The 20,110-nt window shown below is 46.4% G+C and overlaps 1 protein-coding gene across 1 annotated transcript; it reads right to left on the bottom strand.

The window, feature by feature from the left end:
• Nucleotides 1–4,157: 4,157 nt before the first annotated feature.
• Nucleotides 4,158–16,249, bottom strand: LOC122924975 (oocyte zinc finger protein XlCOF6.1-like). The gene is made up of 2 exons (XM_044276522.1): nt 15,992–16,249; nt 4,158–5,215 (listed from the first exon to the last, which is right to left on the bottom strand). The coding sequence occupies exons 1-2, from the start codon at nt 16,224–16,226 to the stop codon at nt 4,158–4,160; spliced, it is 1,293 nt and encodes a 430-aa protein (XP_044132457.1). The 5' UTR covers nt 16,227–16,249.
• Nucleotides 16,250–20,110: the final 3,861 nt, after the last annotated feature.

Here is a 20,110-nt window from a genome sequence, read left to right as displayed (position 1 = left end):
TATATAACGGCCCATCGGTATTAATTAGTATATATAACGGCCCCTCTGTGTTATCTAGTATTAATAACGGCCCATCTGATTATTAGTATATCTATACGGCCCTCTCTGTAGTATTAGTATATATAACGGCCCCTCTGTAGTCTTAGTATTTATAACGGCCCCTATGTATTATTAGTATATATAACGGCCACCTCTGTATTATTAGTATATATAACGGGCCCCTCTGTATTATTAGTATTATAACGGCCCCTCTGTATTATTAGTATATATAACGGCCCCCCTCTGTGTATTTTAGTATATATAACGGCCCCTCTGTGTTATTAGTATATATAACGGCCCTCTGTGTTATTAGTATATATAATACGGCCCCTCTGTATTATTAGTATATATAACGGCCCCTCTGGTATTATAGTATATATAACGGCCCCTCTGTGTTATTAGTATATATAACGGCCCCTCTGTATTATAGTATATATAACGGCCCTCTGTATTATTAGTATATATAACGGCCCCTCTGTATTATTAGTATATATAACGGCTCCCTCTGTATTATTAGTATATATAACGGCCCCTCTGTATTATTAGTATATAACGGCCCCTCTGTATTATTAGTATATATAACGGCCCCTCGTATTATTAGTATATATAACGGCCCCTCTGTATTATTAGTATATATAACGGCCCCTCTGTATTATTAGTATATATACGGCCCCTCTGTGTATTAGTATATATAACGGCCCCTCTGTATTATTAGTATATATAACGGCCCCTCTGTATTATTAGTATATATAACGGCCCCTCTGTATTATTAGTATATATAACGGCCCCTCTGTAATTTAGTGTATATAACGGCCCCTCTGTGTTATTAGTATATAACGGCCCCTCTGTATTATTAGTATATATAACGGCCCCTCTGTATTATTAGTATATATAACGGCCCTCTGTATTATTAGTATATATAACGGCCCCTCTGTATTATTAGTATATATAACGGCCCCTCTGTATTATTAGTATATATAACGGCCCCTCTGTATTATTAGTATATATAATAGTCCCCTCTGTATTATTAGTATATATAACGGCCCCTCTGTATTATTAGTGTATATAACGGCCCCTCTGTGTTATTAGTATATATAACGGCCCCTCGGTATTATTAGTATATATAACGGCCCCTCTGTATTATTAGTATATATAACGGCCCCTCAGTATTATTAGTATATATAACGGCCCCTCTGTAGTATTAGTATATATAACGGCCCCTCTGTAGTATTAGTATTATAACGGCCCTCTGTATTATTAGTATATATAACGGCCCCTCTGTATTATTAGTATTTATAACGGCCCCTCTGTATATTAGTATATATAACGGCCCCTCTGTATTATTAGTATATATAACGGCCCATCTGTGTTATTAGTATATATAACGGCCCCTCTGTGTTATTAGTATATATAACGGCCCCTCTGTGTTATTAGTATATATAATGGCCCCTCTGTGTTATTATTATATATAATAGCCCCCTCTGTATTATTAGTATATATAACGGCCCCTCTGTATTATTAGTATATATAACGGCCCCTCTGTGTTATTAGTATATATAACGGCCCCTCTGTATTATTAGTGTATATAACGGCCCCTCTGTATTATTAGTATATATATAACGGCCCCTCTGTATTATTAGTATATATAACGCCCCCTCTGTATTATTAGTGTATATAATGGCCCCTCTGTATTATTAGGATATATAACGGCCCCTCTGTGTTATTAGTATATATAACGGCCCCTCTGTATTATTAGTGTATATAACGGCCCATCTGTATTATTAGTATATATAACGGCCCCTCAGTATTATTAGTATATATAACGGCCCCTCTGTATTATTAGTATATATAACGGCCCCCTCTGTATTATTAGTGTATATAATGGCCCCTCTGTATTATTAGTATATATAACGGCCCCTCTGTATTATTAGTGTATATAATGGCCCCTCTGTATTATTAGTATATATAACGGCCCCTCTGTGTTATTAGTATATATAACGGCCCCTCTGTGTTATTAGTATATATAACGGCCCCTCTGTATTATTATTATATATAACGGCCCCTCTGTATTATTATTATATATAACGGCCCCCTCTGTATTATTAGTATATATAACGGCCCCTCTGTATTATTAGTATATATAACGGCCCCTCTGTATTATTAGTATATATAACGGCCCCTCTGTATTATTAGTATATATAACGGCCCCTCTGTATTATTAGTATATATAACGGCCCCTCTGTATTATTAGTATATATAACGGCCCCCTCTGTATTATTAGTATATATAACGGCCCCTCTGTATTATTAGTATATATAACGGCCCCTCTGTATTATTAGTATATATAACGGCACCGTGTTATTTGTAGATATACTGTATTTCCCCCTTTGTTGTATATATAATGCTGTCCCCCACTCCAGTGCCAGCATTAGCATGGATACATAAAAAAAAACATACTCACCTGCATACTGCTCTCTGTCACTGTCCTGAGCTCTCAGTATTATTAGAATATATAATGCCCCCAGTGTTATTTATTGTATTTATAATGCTCTCCTCCACCCCCATAGTGGCCCCAGTACTGCCAGCATTAGCATAGATACATAAAAAAAAATACTCACCTGCGTTCCGCTCTCTGTCAGTGTCTTGAGCATTTTTGGTCTTGCAAAAGCGGTAGTGAACACATCACTGCGCCCTCGTGCACTGCGCTATCTCGAAAGGATCCGCTCAGGAGGTCACTGTGATGTCATGGTGATCTCCTTCCTCATAGGCTTCCTTGCCGTGCAGTGAACGGTCACCCCCTCCTGTCTAGCAGCCGGCCCCGCACCCCCTCCTTTGCTGGCTCCTGTGGCAAACTGCCCCCCCCCTCCCCCCCATTGCCTTATCACAGTTCGGGTTGTTTCCGTTATTGACTTACTGTATTTATGCAGTTATTGGACGCACTTCTACTTTGGAAAAAAAAAAGTTGAGACAAAACCAAACACAGATATTGTACTGCAGCTCTGGGCCACAAAGCCTGTTGCAGTTCTTTCCGATTTCAGTTATTAGATATTTGAAACTGCTCAGTCTACTTGTGGTATTTCTATTCTTACTCCCTGCTATGATCTCAGGTTGACGGGGCGATCCGATAAACTATTACGCCTCCACAAAAAAAATTCTGAGGGAAGATCCCAGTTTCTTCAGATTTTTCCAACAATATCTTTCTTGACTGATCTAAAGTAGACTTTCTGTTCTCTCTCCTGTGTCTTTGACAGGGCAACCTCCAGGTTTTGTACTTTGGCTTCTGAACTGTCCTGGAAAAATGAGGCCTTAGTGCCAGGCTTCTGGGAGGGTCTGTCTGATCGCATAAAGGATGAGGTGGCAGGTTTGGATATCCCAACTACCTTGGACAATCTGATTATCTTTTCTACTAGTAATTCCCACCACTGATATATATCACTCAGCTCCAGTATCTAGATAGGTTTACCATTAAACCGCAGGAATGGGGGTTAATTATCCCAAATAACCCGGTCAGATAACTCAGTGATAAAGCAATGACGGTCACAGCGCAAGGAGAAAGTATAATATGAGCCAAGAAGACAATGTCTGTCAGTGACAATGGTGATGCTGTCGTGGAGAAAGAAGAGTTTATTTTATCTGTAAATACTGTTTGGATGAAGATAAAACATTAATATGTCCACATACGTTATAAAACTATTACACAGAGCGTTGTTACTTCTCCCCATGTCACTCTGGACTCTCCTGCAGTGTGGGTGGAGGTGTGAATACAGTGATTAGAAGCAAGGTTCATGGGGACAATTCATCTTCACTGCTCTGGAGGTAAACAAGGCTCTTCTTCTCTTCCTTATATCCACAATACTATTCCTTTGTGAATCTTGGTCACAGTTGATCTCAGAGGAATATAGGTTGATACTTTGGTAGATCCAGGATAATTCCACCACAAAGAAACCCTCTTATTGGCTGTTAATGTCAGTGAATATTCTGATATGTTAAAGTTATCTTTTTTTGCTTTCATAGCATTTCCCACAGTCCAAATAAGAATATGGTTTCTTCTCTGTGTGAATTCTCTGATGATTTTTAAATCTTTATTTCCATGTAAAACATTTTTCACATACAGAACATCAAAACGGATTCTCCTCTGTGTGACTGCTCTGATGACTAAGTTTGGCTTTTGCAATAAAACATTTCCCACATTCTGAACATGAATATGGCTTCTCCCTTGTATGTAATTTCTGATGTTTAACTAGATTTGATTTATCATTAAAACATTTCCCACAATCTGAACATGAATATGGTTTCTCTCCAGTGTGTCTTCTTTGATGAAAACTAAGTTTGGCTTTAGTAATAAAACAGTCCCCACATTCTGAACAGAAGTATGGCTTCTCCCCTGTGTGCATTCTCTGATGTTTAACAAGATTTGATTTATCTGTAAAACATTTCCCACATTCTGAACATGAATACGGTTTCTCTCCAGTGTGACTTCTCTCATGTCTAACAAGATCTGATTTTTGCGCAAAACATTTCCCACATTGTGAACATGAATACAGCCTCTCTCCTGTATGAAATATCTGGTGTTTAACAAGATTTGATTTCTGTGTAAAACATTTCCCACATTCTGAACATGAATATGGCTTTTCTCCTGTGTGAGCTTTCTCATGTCTAACACGATTTGATTTATCTGTAAAACATTTCCCACATTCTGAACATGGATATAGCTTCTCTCCTCTGTGACGTCTTTTGTGTCTAACAAGGCTTGATTTATCTATGAAGCACTTACCACATTCTGAACATGAATATGGCTTTTCTCCTGTGTGACGTCTCTCGTGTACAATAAGATATGATTTTTCTCGAAAGCTCTTCCCACATTCTGAACAGGAGTATGGCTTCTTTCTTGTGCAAATTCTTCTGTGTATAGAAAGAACTGAGCCTTTTTTGGACTCTTTACCACAGTGAAACTTTTCACCCCCTTTCTGACTTGTACTTGTGGTAACAATCTGTGATTGGTCAGGAGAAGGTTTCTCATCAGAGAGATTATATGATAGATCTGTACTGTGAGGTCCTGGTTGTACAATAAGGGTAATGAGGTTTTCTCCTGAGGAGCGCTGCATGATATCTTCATCTTCTACTTTATGATCTAGTGATAACATGAAGTTTTCTTTAGAATTCTTACTGAGATTTCCTGTTAAGATAAAAATTTGAATTTGTGATTTTTTTTTTTACCCAAACCATAAAGTATACAAATGTATAACATTCCTATTAGGCTGGAATTGGATCTCGCAGGAAGGAGAGGAATAAGACTCTTTTGTTGGATAAAGTTTAGGATTGAGTGGATGTTCGGGTTCGGCCAAACTTCTGGTCAAAGTTCGGGTTCAGGACCAAAACTTGAACCCGAACCCCATTGAAGTCAATGGGGACCCAAACTTTGGTGCACAAAATGGCTGTAAAATAGTCAAAGTAAGGGCTAGAGGGTTGCAAAAGGAAGCAAAATGGGGGTAAGAGCAGAACAATTGCTCTGCAAACAAATATAGGGAATAGGGAAATAACTTAAAATAACAGAACAGAAAAAAAATTATAGCCTTGAAGTAAGAGGCAGAGGTCAAAGTGGAGTAGGAGGTTGAGGAGCTGGTGGATGTGATGGTGTAGGTGGAACCGGAGGAGGTAGCAAACACTGTTTTTGTTTTATTATAATTTTTTTTCCTTTTAATTTTTTTTTATTTTTCATAAAAAAATATATATATTTGGGAAGTCCCCAAAACATTGAGAAATGGAAAAGAGAATGCAAAGAGAAAGTGCGCTGGAGTCTAACAATGGCTGGGTGCAACCAGTATACTTTTCTATTCAGCACAAAGTACAGACAAGTCCTATGGGATCCATGCCTGGATCATTTTAATGAACGTATTCTTCTCCACGTTGGCTGTGGACAGGCGGCGGCGCTTGTCTGTGATCACCCCCCCTGCTATGCTAAACACTCGTTCGGACAATACACTGGATGCAGGGCAGGCCAGCACCTCCAAGGTGTAAAGGGTAAGCTCAGGCTATGTGCCCAATTTGGAGACCCAGAAGTTGAATGGAGCAGACCCATCAGTCAGTATGTGTAGGCATGTGCACATGTACTGTTCCACCATGTTGGTGAAATGCTACCTCCTGCTAAGACGTTCCGTATCAGCAGTTGGGGCCGGTTGTTGTGGCGTGCTGACAAAGCTTTTCCACATTTCAGCCATGCTAACCCTCCCTTCTGAGGTGCTGGCGGTGCCTCAGGTGCATTGGCAACTTCCTTCTCCTCTGCCTTCGCCTTGTGCTTCCACTGAGCCCCCGCTGTCAGATGGGAATGCCATCAGCAGCGCATCTACCAGCGTGCGATTGTACTCGCGCATCTTCCGATCACTCTCCAGTGACAGAATTAAGGATGGTACATTGTCCTTGTAGCGGAGATTCAGCAGGGTGGCCACATAGTAATCTGCACTGGTTAGAATGTGGGCAACTCGGCGGTCATTGCGCAGGCACTGCAGCATGTAGTTGCTCATGGGTGCCAGGCTGCCCAGAGGCATTGACAAGCTGTTCTCTGTGGGAGGTGTATCGTCTGTATCCCCCCAGCCGCGCTCCAGTGATGGCCATGAGCTGCTTTGGGTGCCATCCTGCTGTGAACACTGTTTCTCATCCTACAGAATTGTGTGTGACCCCTTTTCATCCTCCTCTTCCTCCTGTGCCATATCTTCTTCCATCATTGCGCGAAGCGTTTTTTCAAGGAGACATAGAAGTAGGATAGTAACGCTGAGGATGGCGTCATCATCACTGGCCATGTTGGTGGAGTACTCGAAACAGCGCAACACGGCACACAGGTCTCGCATGGAGGCCCAATCGTTGGTGGTGAAGTGGTGCTGTTCTGCAGAGCGACTGACCCGTGCGTGCTGCAGCTGAAACTCCAATATCGCCTGCTGCTGCTCGCACAGTCTGGCCAGCATGTGCAAGGTGGAGTTCCACCTTGTGGGTACGTCGCATATGAGGCGATGAGCGGGAAGGCCGAAGTTGCGCTGCAGCGCAGACAGGCGAGCAGCAGCAGCAGGTTGAGAACGCAGAAAGTGCGCACAGACGGCCCACACTTTCTGCAGCAGCTCTGACATATCGGGGTAATTTTTCAGGAACCTCTACACCACCAAATTCAGCACATGCACTAGGCAAAGGATGTGCGTCAAACCGGCTAGACCCAGAGCTGTTACGAGATTTTGCCCGTTATCGCACACCACCAGGCCGGGCTTGAGGCTCAGTGGCACCAACCACTCATCGGTCTGTTGTTTCACGCCCGTCCACAGCTCCTGCACAGTGTGTGGTTTTCCCCCCAAACAGATGAGTTTCAAAACAGCCTGCTGTCATTTACCCCTGGCTGTGCTTAAGTTCGTGGTGCAGGTGTTAAGCTGACTGGATGAAGAGGCGGTAGAGGAGGAAGCGGAGTAGGAGGAGGAGGCAACGAGACACATCCTGCAATCCTCAGTGGCGGAAGGACATGAGCCATATTGCTATCCGCCTCAGGCCCAGCCGCCACTGCATTAACCCAGTGTGCAGTTAGGTAGATATAACGTCCCTGCCCGTGCTTACTGGTCCACGTATCTGTGGTTATGTGGAGCTTGCCACAGATGGCTTTGCACAGTGAACACCTGATTTTTGTCTGCCACTTGGTTGTGCAGGGCAGGGGTGGCTCGCCTAGAAAAGTAGTGGCGGCTGGGAACCACGTACTATGGGACAGCCATCACCATAAGGTGTTTAAAGGGAACCTGTCACCAGGATTTTGTGTATAGAGCTGAGGACATGGGCTGCTAGATGGCCGCTAGCACATCAGCAATACCCAGTCCCCAGAGCTCTCTGTGCTTTTATTGTGTAAAAAAAAACAATTTGATACATATGCAAATTAACCTGAGATGAGTCCTGTACATGAGATGAGTCGGGGACAGGACTCATTTCAGGTTAATTTGCATATGTATCAAATCGTTTTTTTCACACAATGAAAGCACACAGAGCTATAGGGACTGGGTATTGCGGATGTGCTAGCGGCCATCTAGCAACCCATGTCCTCAGCTCTATGCACAAAATTCCGGTGACAGGTTCCCTTTAAACGTCTCTGTCTCCACCAGATGGAATGACAGCATTTCAAAGGCCAGGAATCTTGAAATGCTGGCATTCAGGGCCAGGGATCGCTGGTGGGTAGGGGGGTACTTCCTCTTTCTCTCCAGTGTTTGGGGAATGGACAGCTGAATGCTTCCATGAGACAGTGTGGACATGCTGGGTGACGGTAGTGGAGGTGGTGTTGCTGCTGCCACATCCTCTGATTGCGGGGTGGCAGGTGCCACTGTCACTTCAGAGGGGGAGGAAGAGGCAGAGACTGCAACAGAAGAAGGTGTAGGAGGAGCCTGAAATCTTTCATGGTTTTTGAGGTGTGTACTCGACTGCAGCTCGTGCTTTTCATTTAGATGCCTGGTCATGCAGGTGGTGCTCAAGTTTAGAACATTTATGCCTCGCTTCAGGCTCTGATTGCACAGTGTGCAAACCACTCGCGTCTTGTCGTCAGCACATTGTCTGAAGAACTGCCACGCCAGTAAACTCCTTGGAGCTGGCTTTGGTGTGCTCGGTCCCTGGGTGCGGTGTGCAGTAGCAGGTGTACTGGCTAGGGGATGGCCACTCTTCTTTTGCACCCTGCTCCCTCTTGCTGTGTGGCTGGCGCTGTGTGACCACCGCCTCTTCCTCCGAACTGCACATATCACTCGCATGACCTTGATTCCATGTGGGGTCTAGGACCTCATCATCCTCCACATCATCTTCCACCCACTCCTCACCCCTGCCCTCCTTGCCGGTCTGCACACTGCAGAAAGCCACAGGAGTTGGCACCTGTGTTTCGTCATCGTCGGAGACGTGCTGCAGTGGTCCTCCCATGTCCACATCCTGAAACATAAGTGGTTGGGCATCAGTGCACTCAATCTCTTCCACTTCTGGGGCAGGGCTAGGTGGATGGCCGACAGAAACTCTGCCAGCAGAGTCATCAAAAAGCATAAGAGACTGCTGCATGACTTGGGGCTCAGACTGCTTGGCTGATTTGCAAGGGGGTGAGGTGAAAGACAGATGCTCATGAGCTGCAGGTGCCAACTCTGCGCTTTCAGCAGGGGACCAGGTGGGAGACAATGTGAAGGAACTGGAGGCATTGTCAGCCACCCAATCTACTATCGCCTGTACTTGTTCTTGCCTCACCGGTATTCGGGCCTACAAAATAATGCTGAACGTTCTGTCGCCTATGTGCACCTGAGGAATGTGTTTCATTTGGGCGTGAAGCTGGCACAGATCTACCACAGTCATGTCCTCTCCCTGCAACAGGAGCTCCACCAGCAGCAGCACAACCAGGGCCACGTTCCTTATTTAATGCTCTCCTCATTCTATGTGATCACCCACCGAACTAACAGATGGATTAACTAGATTTATTTTCCTGTCACGTATACAGTGCAAGTGTTCCTCATACAAACAATGGGTATATGTCACCCACCCTGCAGCCTTTCAACAAGCTTTATTAAATGCCCAAACACCAAACTCGAATTTTTCCTGAACAGTTCTGGTTCACTCAACACTAATCCAGTAATGTCTGGCTGAAAAACTGCATCAAAAATTGCGTGTGGGATTTCAGCCTTACAACTGATTTAGCAGTGGAAAATGGGGAATTTCTATTGTATAACCCCAAAATGCCAGCAACAGCCTTCCATTCACACCTTGTACATGTGATAGAGTTCTTTTTGGCAGCTGATTTGAAAACACGTGAGGAGTTATATGTTACTTCTTTGAAGCAGATTTCATGGTGGATCTCTATAGAAGTCAATGGAGAACAAAAAACCTCACTCAAAACGCTTGAAGCTATTTCAATACAAGCAGCACCAAATTACAAAACCACCACCAAAAACTACTGTTTTCGGCTACTTTTCTGCTACAGATTTTTCTGCTGTGGAGTTTGCCATGTGAACAAGGTCTAATAAAGTTTTCCACAACACTTTTACAAATTCCACGACTCCCCCGTCACCCTGTACCCCATGACCACTATTATCACATAAACCATAACTTGATAAAATTTGAAAAGTACAACCATATCTGCCTATCGAACAAGTCCTCTGCCAATGCAGTTGGGCCTTTAGTACCAATTCAGCATCACTGTGATACAAGAACTTAATGAGGATCCGTCACATTATCACATTCCTGATTATATTAGATCTCTGAGACCTGATAAAGTCACTTGGAAAATCCATTTCATAATGCACACCTAGAGCTAAACCCCTTAACTAGGTTTCAGCAAATCGCACTTCGGATCATAGACCCAAAGTCGATTCGTTCAAAAACTTTGACGTTAAAGGGAGTCTGTCATCTCCATATGGCCATATCCAGTGCTTGCATGGCTCTGTAGCACACCTATACAGGATTGTAACAGTACCTTTGTCTTTAGACTTGCACCAGCAGGAAAAACGAAGTTTAATTGATATGCAAATGAGCACTCGCAAGTGCCCAGGGGAGGAGTTCAGTGTGTAGGTGCCCAGGCTGCTCTGCCTTCTTTTTACTTTACTCCTCCCCAGCCTCTGCCTTTGCCCGCCCTCCAAGTCTCTTGCCTCATCGATAGGTCCGGACTTGGAGGGCAGGCAAAGGAAGAGGCTGTGGTGGAGTAAAGTGAAAAGAAGGCAGAGCAGCCTGGGCACTTACACACTGAACGCCACCCCTGGGCACTTGCGATGGCTCGTTTGCATATGAATTAAACTTTGTTTTTCCTGCTGGTGCAAGTCTAAAGAAAAGAACAAAGGTACCGTTACAATCCTGTATAGGTGTGCTACAGAGCCATCTAAGCACTGTATATGGCCATATGGAGGTGACAGACTCCCTTTAATGTTGTTTCTGGAGCCAAACTTCATCTTACCCGAAGTCATGTGAGACTTCAGTGAATGACTTTGGTATGCCTATCTGCGTATTTAAAACATTTAAAAATAGGAATCTGAAGTGGGCTGTGGTAACAAGGTAACAGCCAGTACCAAAGCCCACTTCGGATATGCAGATAGGAATACTGTAGTCATTCACCGAAGCCTCACGTGTCTTCGGGCAAAATGAAATTTGGCTCCACTGGGCCAATACATTTTAAGGATGTACGGAAACAGCATTAACAACAACGTTTTTGAACACATCGACTTCAGATCTATGATCCGAAACTCAATTGGCTCAAGCCTACCCTTAATGACTCATGCTAGATATAGCCGTCATATTTATAGTGACCAGAAATCGAAGTGGTTGAGGGAAGTGCTTCCTCTTTCTAGCCATCGGAACACAGCTATGTGATTGTGGGGTAACAATCCAGTATGATGGCACCTGGGGCCTAACAAAATCCCCAAGCCTTGCCATTAGCATCTGCCCAATATGCATGGCACACTGCCGGTCAGTGTACTGCTGCCAAACAATAATTTGGTGGAAAACGATGTAATCCAAAGTACTATACTATAAGTGATCAAATGATCCGTTTTCACAAAAATGTGAGATTGTGTTCAATATTCTTTTTAAAAGTGCCCTAAAAATAAACCCCTTTAAAAATGTATTTATTTATTTTTAAAGTTATTCACCATAAAAACAACCCATACAATTACGATAACGTATTCATACTGAACAGTGTATAGTGTAAAAAAAATTCATATCAGTACAGAAGTTAGCACGGCAGGGCAGATGAAGATGCCTTGTAGTCCGCCTCAGCCAATCAGGATGATACAGACATGTTTCATAGGCACTTTACACGAGCCCAAAAAGGAAGCCATGTGTATTGTCAGATTGTACACGGATGGGTCAGGACATCACAGAGACAGCAAAGAAAAAAGTTTAGACTTACTGTGCATTTACATGCAGTGATTGAGCACACAACTGTCGGGAAGGAGGAGCTGCATTTACATGTATCGATCATCTCCACAGTATAAGGATTAGTGATGGATGAACATTGTCCGGAAGGATGGGAGGATGGGCAAATGCGATCAAATGTTCACGAACCGCAAGTTCGCGGTGGGCCCCATTCACTTTAATGGCAGGCGAGCCTAAAAAACCTTCAGGTCATTATTGCAGCCACCAAATACTTACAAGAAGTGCACAAATTGTCCTACAACATGGACAGTGACATACCAGAGGGGGATCAATGGCAAATTTCCCACAAAAAATATATATTTTAATCAGGGGCCATTTTTATGCGTCTTAAAAGGGAAACTGTCAAAAATGTCACCTGCTGGAGCCTAGGAAATTTTTATTTTAGGCCCCACGGGAGTACGGGCCCCAAACATTAGGCATTCACCGGATAGAAACCATCAAGAGATTATGTCGCTGGAGGTATATTAGACGGTCATTGGATAACAATTTTACTGCAGGCCAGTACAAATACATGTGAAATACATATGTTTAAAAGAACAAAAAATATAAAATTGGATTAAAAACATGGCTAACGAAATCCCCCCCTTGAAAAAACACCAAATGATAATAGTTGAAATTCGATAACACGTGGTCATCACAGGTGTTGAATTCCTCCGAGGCCCCAAACATTAGGCATTCACCGGACAGAAAAGGCCTTTTATGCCGCTGTATTTGCCTAAGACACGGACCATTATTTGTTTTGGGTGGTGGCGGATATGTGTAGGCTGGCATGAGGAAATTCAATTAAACGCGGTCGTCACAGGTGTTGAATCCCTCCGAGATCCATGCCTCATTTATTTTTAGAAATGTGAGGTAGTCCACACTGTCATGAGCTAGGCGAGTGCGCTTATCGGTCACGATCCCACCTGCTGTGCTGAACGTCCTTTCGGACAGGACACTCGACGAGGGGCAAGCCAAGAGTTCCATGGCAAATTGTGCCAGATCTGGCCACAGGTCAAGCCTGCACACCCAGTAGTCAAGGGGTTCCTCGCTTCTCAGAGCATCCACATCGGCTGTTAAACCAATGTAGTCAGACACCTGTCGGTCTAGGGGTTCCCTGAGGCTGGATCCGGAGGGCGGCTGTCGATGGGTTGGCTGCAAGAATGATCTCATATCCGAAGTGACCAACACATCTTTAAACCGCCCTCTTCTTCCATGCGCTGTGGGATTGGTGTTCGCAACTCTTTCTCTGTGGGTGGAAATTGCTCTGCCATCGCCAACAACAGCAGAATGCAGCATCACTGGAAGCAAGGCCTGGAAATGCTGCATTCTGCTAGCCCTCTGTGATGCTGGTAACATGTCTGCCATTTTGTGATTGTACCGGAGGTTTAAGTACGTTGCCACTCATTACTGGTCATTGCCCTTTATGCTTTTTATACAGGGGTCCCTCTTCAAACACTGGAGCATGAAGGCCCCCATTTGCACTAAACTGGAAGCAGTGGAGCGGCCTGGCTCCTGCTCACCGCCCAGCAGCATGTCGTCCTCGGTCTACTCCCCCCAGAAAAGTTTAAAGCCTGCTTTTCTTGCTCCTCCTCCCCCCAAGCACCATCCTCTTTTGACTCCTCTTCAGACTCCTACTGACTTGTCTCAGATGGAGTAGCCCCCCCTGGGAATTCATTCAGCATTGCGACTTCCTCATCTTCCTTCTCCTGCTCCTAGACGGCTTGATCAATGACACAATGCACGCTCCAGAAAGAAGGCATAAGGTACGATGTCACTGATGGCGCCCTGGCTGCGACTGACCAGTTTGGCGATCTCATTAAATGGCCGCAGAAGTCTGCATGTGTCGCGCATGAGCAGCCACTGACGCAGTGAAAAAAAAGCAAGCTCCCCAGAACCTGTCCTGCCGCGGAGTTCGTACAGGTAGTCGTTAACGGTACATTTTTGCTGGAGTTCCAGCTCGTCGGGCAGTCACAAATCAGATGTCTGACGGGCAAATGGTGTCGCCGCTGAACGTCAGCAAGGCGAGCCATGTCAATGCTGCTCTCCCCGCCTCCCGCCGCCTTTATTGACACGCCGGATCTCAATGCCGGGACCGCGCTCCCAGCCCGCATGCGCAGTAAAGGGCTGCTGTAGCGCGATCCCGGCTCCGACTCGTACACTCAGTCGGCTTCGGTTTCGCTACTGCGCATGCGCCTGCCAGCCTTACATACTAGCGCAGTTACAGAAGATGCCGGGCGCATGCGCAGTAGCGAAACTGAAGCCGGCTGAGTGTACGAGCCGGGATCGCGCTACAGCAGCCCTTTACTGCGCATGTGGGCTGGGAGCGCGGTCCCGGCCCTGAGATCCGGCGTGTCAATAAAGGCGGCGGGAGGCGGGGAGAGCAGGATTCGAGACGCCTAGGCGGCTGCCCCCTTGACTTCAAACCTGACTTGAAGCAGGGGGCAGCGGCTGAATAAAACATCGATTTCTGAAGGAGGCTAGATGCGGCTAAACGATGAAAAAGTGCATTAGGAAACTACTCTGCAGCACTATAAGGTACTATTAACAGCTTAGTAAGCGATTTTTTGGTGACAGGTTCCCTTTTAAAAAAATCCATTTATCAGAAACTGGTACCAGTCTTTCCACTCAACATAATTTTGTGAGTCACAGATTCCATGTATTGTAGTGAACTCTGTCCACCGATACCGAGTGACTTCACAATGAAATGTCTGGTAAATGACGAAGAGACTGGCAATGGGCAGAGTAATAGAAAACCAAACACTCGCTCTACTTAACCCGCAAGGGAGAATGTGAGTGTAGTCCAAGCAGCAGCACAGCCGGCACCAGACGTTGGCCCAGTAGTAGCAGGCCATGGTTCTCCCTCTCTTCCAGTTGGCAACAGACAGTGACCCGTGGCCCATTTTTTCACTGCCTCATTTACTAAAAAGCTGCTCCTTTGGAGGGTAGAGTCCTCACCAAGTTTTTACCTCCAGTGGAAGTGGAGATAATCCCAACTAAGACTGGGCCCCCTCTTGCTCTGGGCTCCATAGCAGTCGCATGGTCTGCCGCTATGGTAGTTACACCCCTGGCAACAGACTATTATTGTGGAGGAAGCAGAGATTGTGGACTGGATGGTTCACTCATCATCTCAGTCACAGCAGGATGTTGTTGATGTTACCTCTGATCAAGCCAGAATTCAGCGCATTTCTCCTGCTCCTCCTTGTGGCCTCACAACTATATAATATCTATAATCACCCCCCCCCCCCTCTCCTTGTGGGGCACCAGAGACACAACCTCGGGTGTTATAGAACATCTTTAAGATAGTCTTCCTGTTGATGTGAGAACAGTCAGCATTTAGACTGCCTAGAGGAGGTTCAGGTGGATGCAGAGGATCTGATGACCGAGATGCATAGGTGTGTTGGTGGTGGTGACAAGGGCACTGATAGCTCTGGTGGTAGTGGCACTTGGAACAAGTACAGAGGTGGGAATCATGAGTGCGTGCAAGGAGCCGATGACATCACAGTTTGAAAAACGTGGCGATGATGATGATAATAATTGTGTGTCAGACAGGACCTGGGGCAGGGTGATGATGAGGTGTGATGACATAGGAGGAGGGTGGGGCAGCAATAATAAACGGAGTCAGTGGACAGCCAAAACATACAGAAATTAACGCTAGAGGCCAATCTGCTAATATTGTGGTCAGCGCGGGAGCAGGTGATGCCGCTGCTGTTGGTGAAGGCGCAAAAGCTGTCAGACCTAGTGCAAGCATGTATGGTGGTGGCTCTGTGTGGGTACCTCCCTTGTAGGAATTTTTCTCCAGTTTCTGCCCAAAAAACATTGTACAAGCTCTGTAGGTAAATTATTTATCTGTGGCCGTTCAACCACAAATGTAGGAACTACGGCTCTCCTTCAGCCAGAATGAGAGAAGAATCTGATCAGAGATCAGCTTGAATAAGGGGAACCCTTCATCATGGGATGGGGACATCTCCAATTTAAAATCAGCGCAGCAGCTGGTGATCAGATTCTCCACCTGCCCTGAAGGCACCAAGGACAGAATCTGAAGTCACTTCCTCCATTCATGATTCCATACCTGTGGTGACATCTCCTGGAATGTCCTCCTCCTCCTCACTCTCACACGGGGGATCGCCCATCATCCGCTCTTCTTCATCCTCCACTTTAATATCAGTCAGATCTTCCCCCTGATTTGTCATCTGTAACAATTCAGTACAATACAGCAGACAGGTGGGAAATCTAACAGATCCACAGAAGAGACCCCCAGAATCTAGGACCCCCCCTATATAGATGTGTATAGGGCTCAGCTCCATGTACCTGAGGGTTCTCTGGGACCTTCTCCTCTGGACAGTCCTGGGAATATAGAGGACGGGGACATCTCTCTGATGGATTTCTCCTTCTGGATCCATCTGTGGATATACAAGCACACGGTGACTGAATACATGGCCACCTGTAGATCTGTCTATAGATCAGATTCTTCTCTCAGCTCTTTCACTTCTAGGTTTAGTGATCAATGTTCAGCTCCTCACCACCTGTGCCAAGGTCCATGCAAATAGCAGACCACAAAATGAAGTAACCTCTGGTCTATGAGAGTGAATGGCAGGGAGAGGACTGATGGCTCCTTCTATGCAATAGTACATTCTGAGGACCTGGTTACAAATAAGAGAACCCTACCAATCAAAAAATGTTCTCAGCAGATCGTCCTGGCATAATGACACCTTTGCTTAGGCGGTAAATTTCTAGAGTGAGAACCTGCAGTCAAGACCTTCATCAGTCAGACACAATACATGGAGAAAGTAATACAACTACTCCAAGTCTCCTCTCAAACAGGCACTGAGGTGTTGGAAAAAGCTCTACATTAGAGTTGAGCAGACACCTGGATGTTCTGGTTTGGCCGAACTTCACAAAAAAAGTTCGAGTTCGGCACCCGAACTTGACCCCGAACCTCTTTGAAGTCAATGGGGACCCGAACTTTTGAGCACTAAAATGGCTGTAAAAATTGCATCAAAATGTGGTTAAAAGCATGGCAAGTGCTCTGCAAACAAATGTGGATAGGGAAATTACTTAAAATAACATAAAATACGTAAAAAATAAATAAATCTTGATCTAGGAGGACGAGGTCCATATGAAGTAGGAGGTTGAGGAGGTGGTGGATGTGGCGGTGTAGGTGGAAGCGGCGGTGGAGGAGGAGGAAGCCAACATTGTTTTTGTTTTTTATTTATTCATTTTTTTGTTTAAATTTGGGTAGACCCCAAAACATTGGGACATATAACCTGTGATAACCCCCTCTAGCCGTGCTAAACACACGTTCAGACAATACACTGGCTGCAGGGCAGGCCAGCACCTCCAAGGCGTAAAGAGCAAGCTCAGGCCATGTGCCCAATTTGGAGACCCAGAAGTTGAAGGGGGCAGACCCGTCATTCAGTACGTGTAGGAGTGTGCACACATACTGCTCCACCATGTTGGTGAAATGCTGCCTCCTGCTAAGACGTTCCATATCAGCTGGTGGTGCTGGTTGTTGTGCCGTGCTGACAAAGCTTTTCCACATTTCGGTGCATGCTAACCCTGCCTTCTGAGGTGCTGGTGGTGCCCCAGCTGCGTTGTCGACCTCTTCCTCGTCGTCTGCCTTCGCCTCGTGCTTCCACTGTGCCCCCACTGTCAGGTGGGAATGCCACCAGCAGCGCGTATACCAGCGTGCGCTTGTACTCGCGCATCTTACGTTCACGCTCCAGTGACGGAATTAAGGATGGTACGCTGTCCTTGTAACGTGGATCCAGCAGCGTGGCCACCCAGTAATCAGCACAAGTTAGAATGTGGCCAACTCGGCGGTCATTGCGGAGACACTGCAGCATGTAATCGCTCATGTATGCCAGGCTGCCCAGAGGCAACGGAAAGCTGTCCTCTGTGGGAGGTGTATCATCTGTGTCCTCTGTATCCCCCCAGCCACGCACCAGTGATAGCCATGAGCTGGTTTGGGTGCCACCCTGCTGTGAACACGGTTCCTCCGCCATTACCTCCTCCTCCTCCAGAACTGTGCCCTGGCTGGACAATTGTGTACCTAGCGTTTGTGGGTGCAGGAACCCACCCTCAGAGCCACTTGTGAATGACTGGCCTGAAACCCTATGAAATGATCCCTCTTCCTCCTCCCCCTGGGCCACATCCTCTTCCATCATCGCCCAAAGCGTTTTTTCCAGGAGGCATAGAAGTGGGATAGTAACGCTGAGAACGGCATCATCGGCAGTGGCCATGTTGGTGGAGTAGTCGAAACAGCGCAACAAGGAACACAGGTCTCGCATGGAGGCCCAGTCATTGGTGGTGAAGTGCTGCTGTTCCACAGAGCGACTGACCCGTGCGTGCTGCAGCTGAAACTCCACTATCGCCTGCTGCTGCTCGCACAGTCTGTCCAGCATGTGCAAGGTGGAGTTCCACCTTGTAGGCACGTCGCATATGAGGCGGTAAGTTGGAAGGCCGAAGTTACTTTGCAGCGCTGACAGGCCAGCAGCAGCAGGGTGAGAATGCTGAAAGCGCGCACAGACTTTCTGCAGCAGCTCTGAATAATCGGGGTAATTTTTAAGGAATCTCTGCACCACCAAGTTCAGCACATGCACCAGGCAAGGGATGTGCGTCAAACCGGCTAGTCCCAGAGCTGCTACGAGATTTCGCCCATTATCGCACACCACCATGCGGGGCTTGAGGCTCACTGGCACAAACCACTCATCGGTCTGTTGTTGCATGCCCGTCCACAGCTCCTGCGCGGTGTGGGGTTTGTCCCCCAAACAGATACGTTTTAAAACTGCCTGCTGTCGTTTACCCCGGGCTGTGCTGAAGTTGGTGGTGAAGGTGTTACGCTGACCGGATGAGGAGGCGGTAGAGGATGAGGAAGCGGAGTAGGAGGAAGGAGCAACTGGAGGCAAAGAGAAACGCCCTGCAATCCTCGGTGGTGGAAGGACATGCGCCAAACTGCTATCCGCCTCAGGCCCAGCCACCACTGCATTTACCCAGTGTGCTGTTATGGAGATATAACGGCCCTGACCGCGCTTACTGGTCCACGTATCCGTAGTTAGGTGGACCTTGCCACAGAAGTCGTTGTGCAGTGCACACCTGATTTTGTCCCCCACTTGGTTGTACACAGAAGGGATGGCTCGCCTGGAAAAATAGTAGCAGCTGCGCACGACATACTGTGGGACAGCCACCGCCATAAGGCTTTTAAAACTCTCCGTCTCCACCAGACGAAATGACACTATTTCAAATGCCAGTAATTTTCAAATGCTGGCATTCAGGGCCAGGGATCGCAGGTGGGTAAGGGGGTACTTCCTCTTTCGCTCCAGTGTTTGGGAGATAGACAGCTGAAAGCTTCCATGGGACATTGTGGAGATGCTTGGTGACCCAGATTGTGGTGTTGCTGGCAGATCATCTGTTTGCGGGATGGCAGGTGGCACTGTCACTCCAGAGGTGGATGAAGAGGCCGAGACTGCAGCAGAAGAGGAAGCAGGAGGAGCCAGAGACCTTACTTGGTTTTTGAGGTGTCTACTAAACTGCAGCTCGTGCTTTGCACTTAGATGCCTGGTCATGCAGGTTGTGCTCAGGTTGAGAACGTTTATGCCTCGCTTCAGGCACTGATTGCACAGCCTGCAAACCATTCGGGTCTTGTCAGCACATTGTCTGAAGAACTGCCACGGCAGGGAACTCCTTGGAGCTGGCTTTGGTGTGCTCGGTCCCTTGCTGCGGTGGGCAGTAGCAGGCATACTGTCTAGGGGATGGCCGCTCTGCTTTTGCACCCTGCTCCCTCTTCTGCTGTGCTGGTGGCTCTGTGCGACCACCGCCTCTTCCTCTGAACTAGACAGGTCACTCGCATGACCTTGATTCCATATGAGGTCAAGGACCTCATTGTCCTCCACATCATCTTCCACCCAGTCTTCACCCCTGCCCTCCTTGTCGGTCTGCACACTGCAGAAAGCCCCAGCAGTTGGCACCTGTGTTTTGTCATCATCCGAGGCATGCTGCGGTGGTCCTCCCATGTACTAATCCTGAAACATAAGTGGTTGGGCATAAGTGGTCTGGGGCAGGGCTAGGTGGATGGCCCTGGGAAACCCTGCTAGCAGTCATCAAAAAGCAGAAGAGACTGCTGCATGACTTGGGGCTCAGACTGCGTGGCTGATGTGCAAGGGGGTGAGGTGAAAGACTGATGGACATCGGC

This window comes from Bufo gargarizans, chromosome 1 (genome assembly GCF_014858855.1).
Source record: "Bufo gargarizans isolate SCDJY-AF-19 chromosome 1, ASM1485885v1, whole genome shotgun sequence".
In the NCBI taxonomy this organism is placed as follows: Eukaryota; Metazoa; Chordata; class Amphibia; order Anura; family Bufonidae; genus Bufo; species Bufo gargarizans.
Note: the sequence above shows the minus strand (reverse complement) of the source record. Positions and strands in the feature narration are given on the sequence as shown.

What these genes read in the sequence shown, in the direction of transcription:
- LOC122924975 (XM_044276522.1), bottom strand. Translation starts at nt 16,226, where the DNA reads ATGGAGCTGAGCCCTATACACATCTATATAGGGGGGGTCCTAGATTCT. An exon ending in TCCAGGAGATGTCACCACAG is followed by an intron (nt 5,216 to 15,991) that starts GTATGGAATCAT and finishes TTATCTTAACAG; the next exon opens with GAAATCTCAGTAAGAATTCT.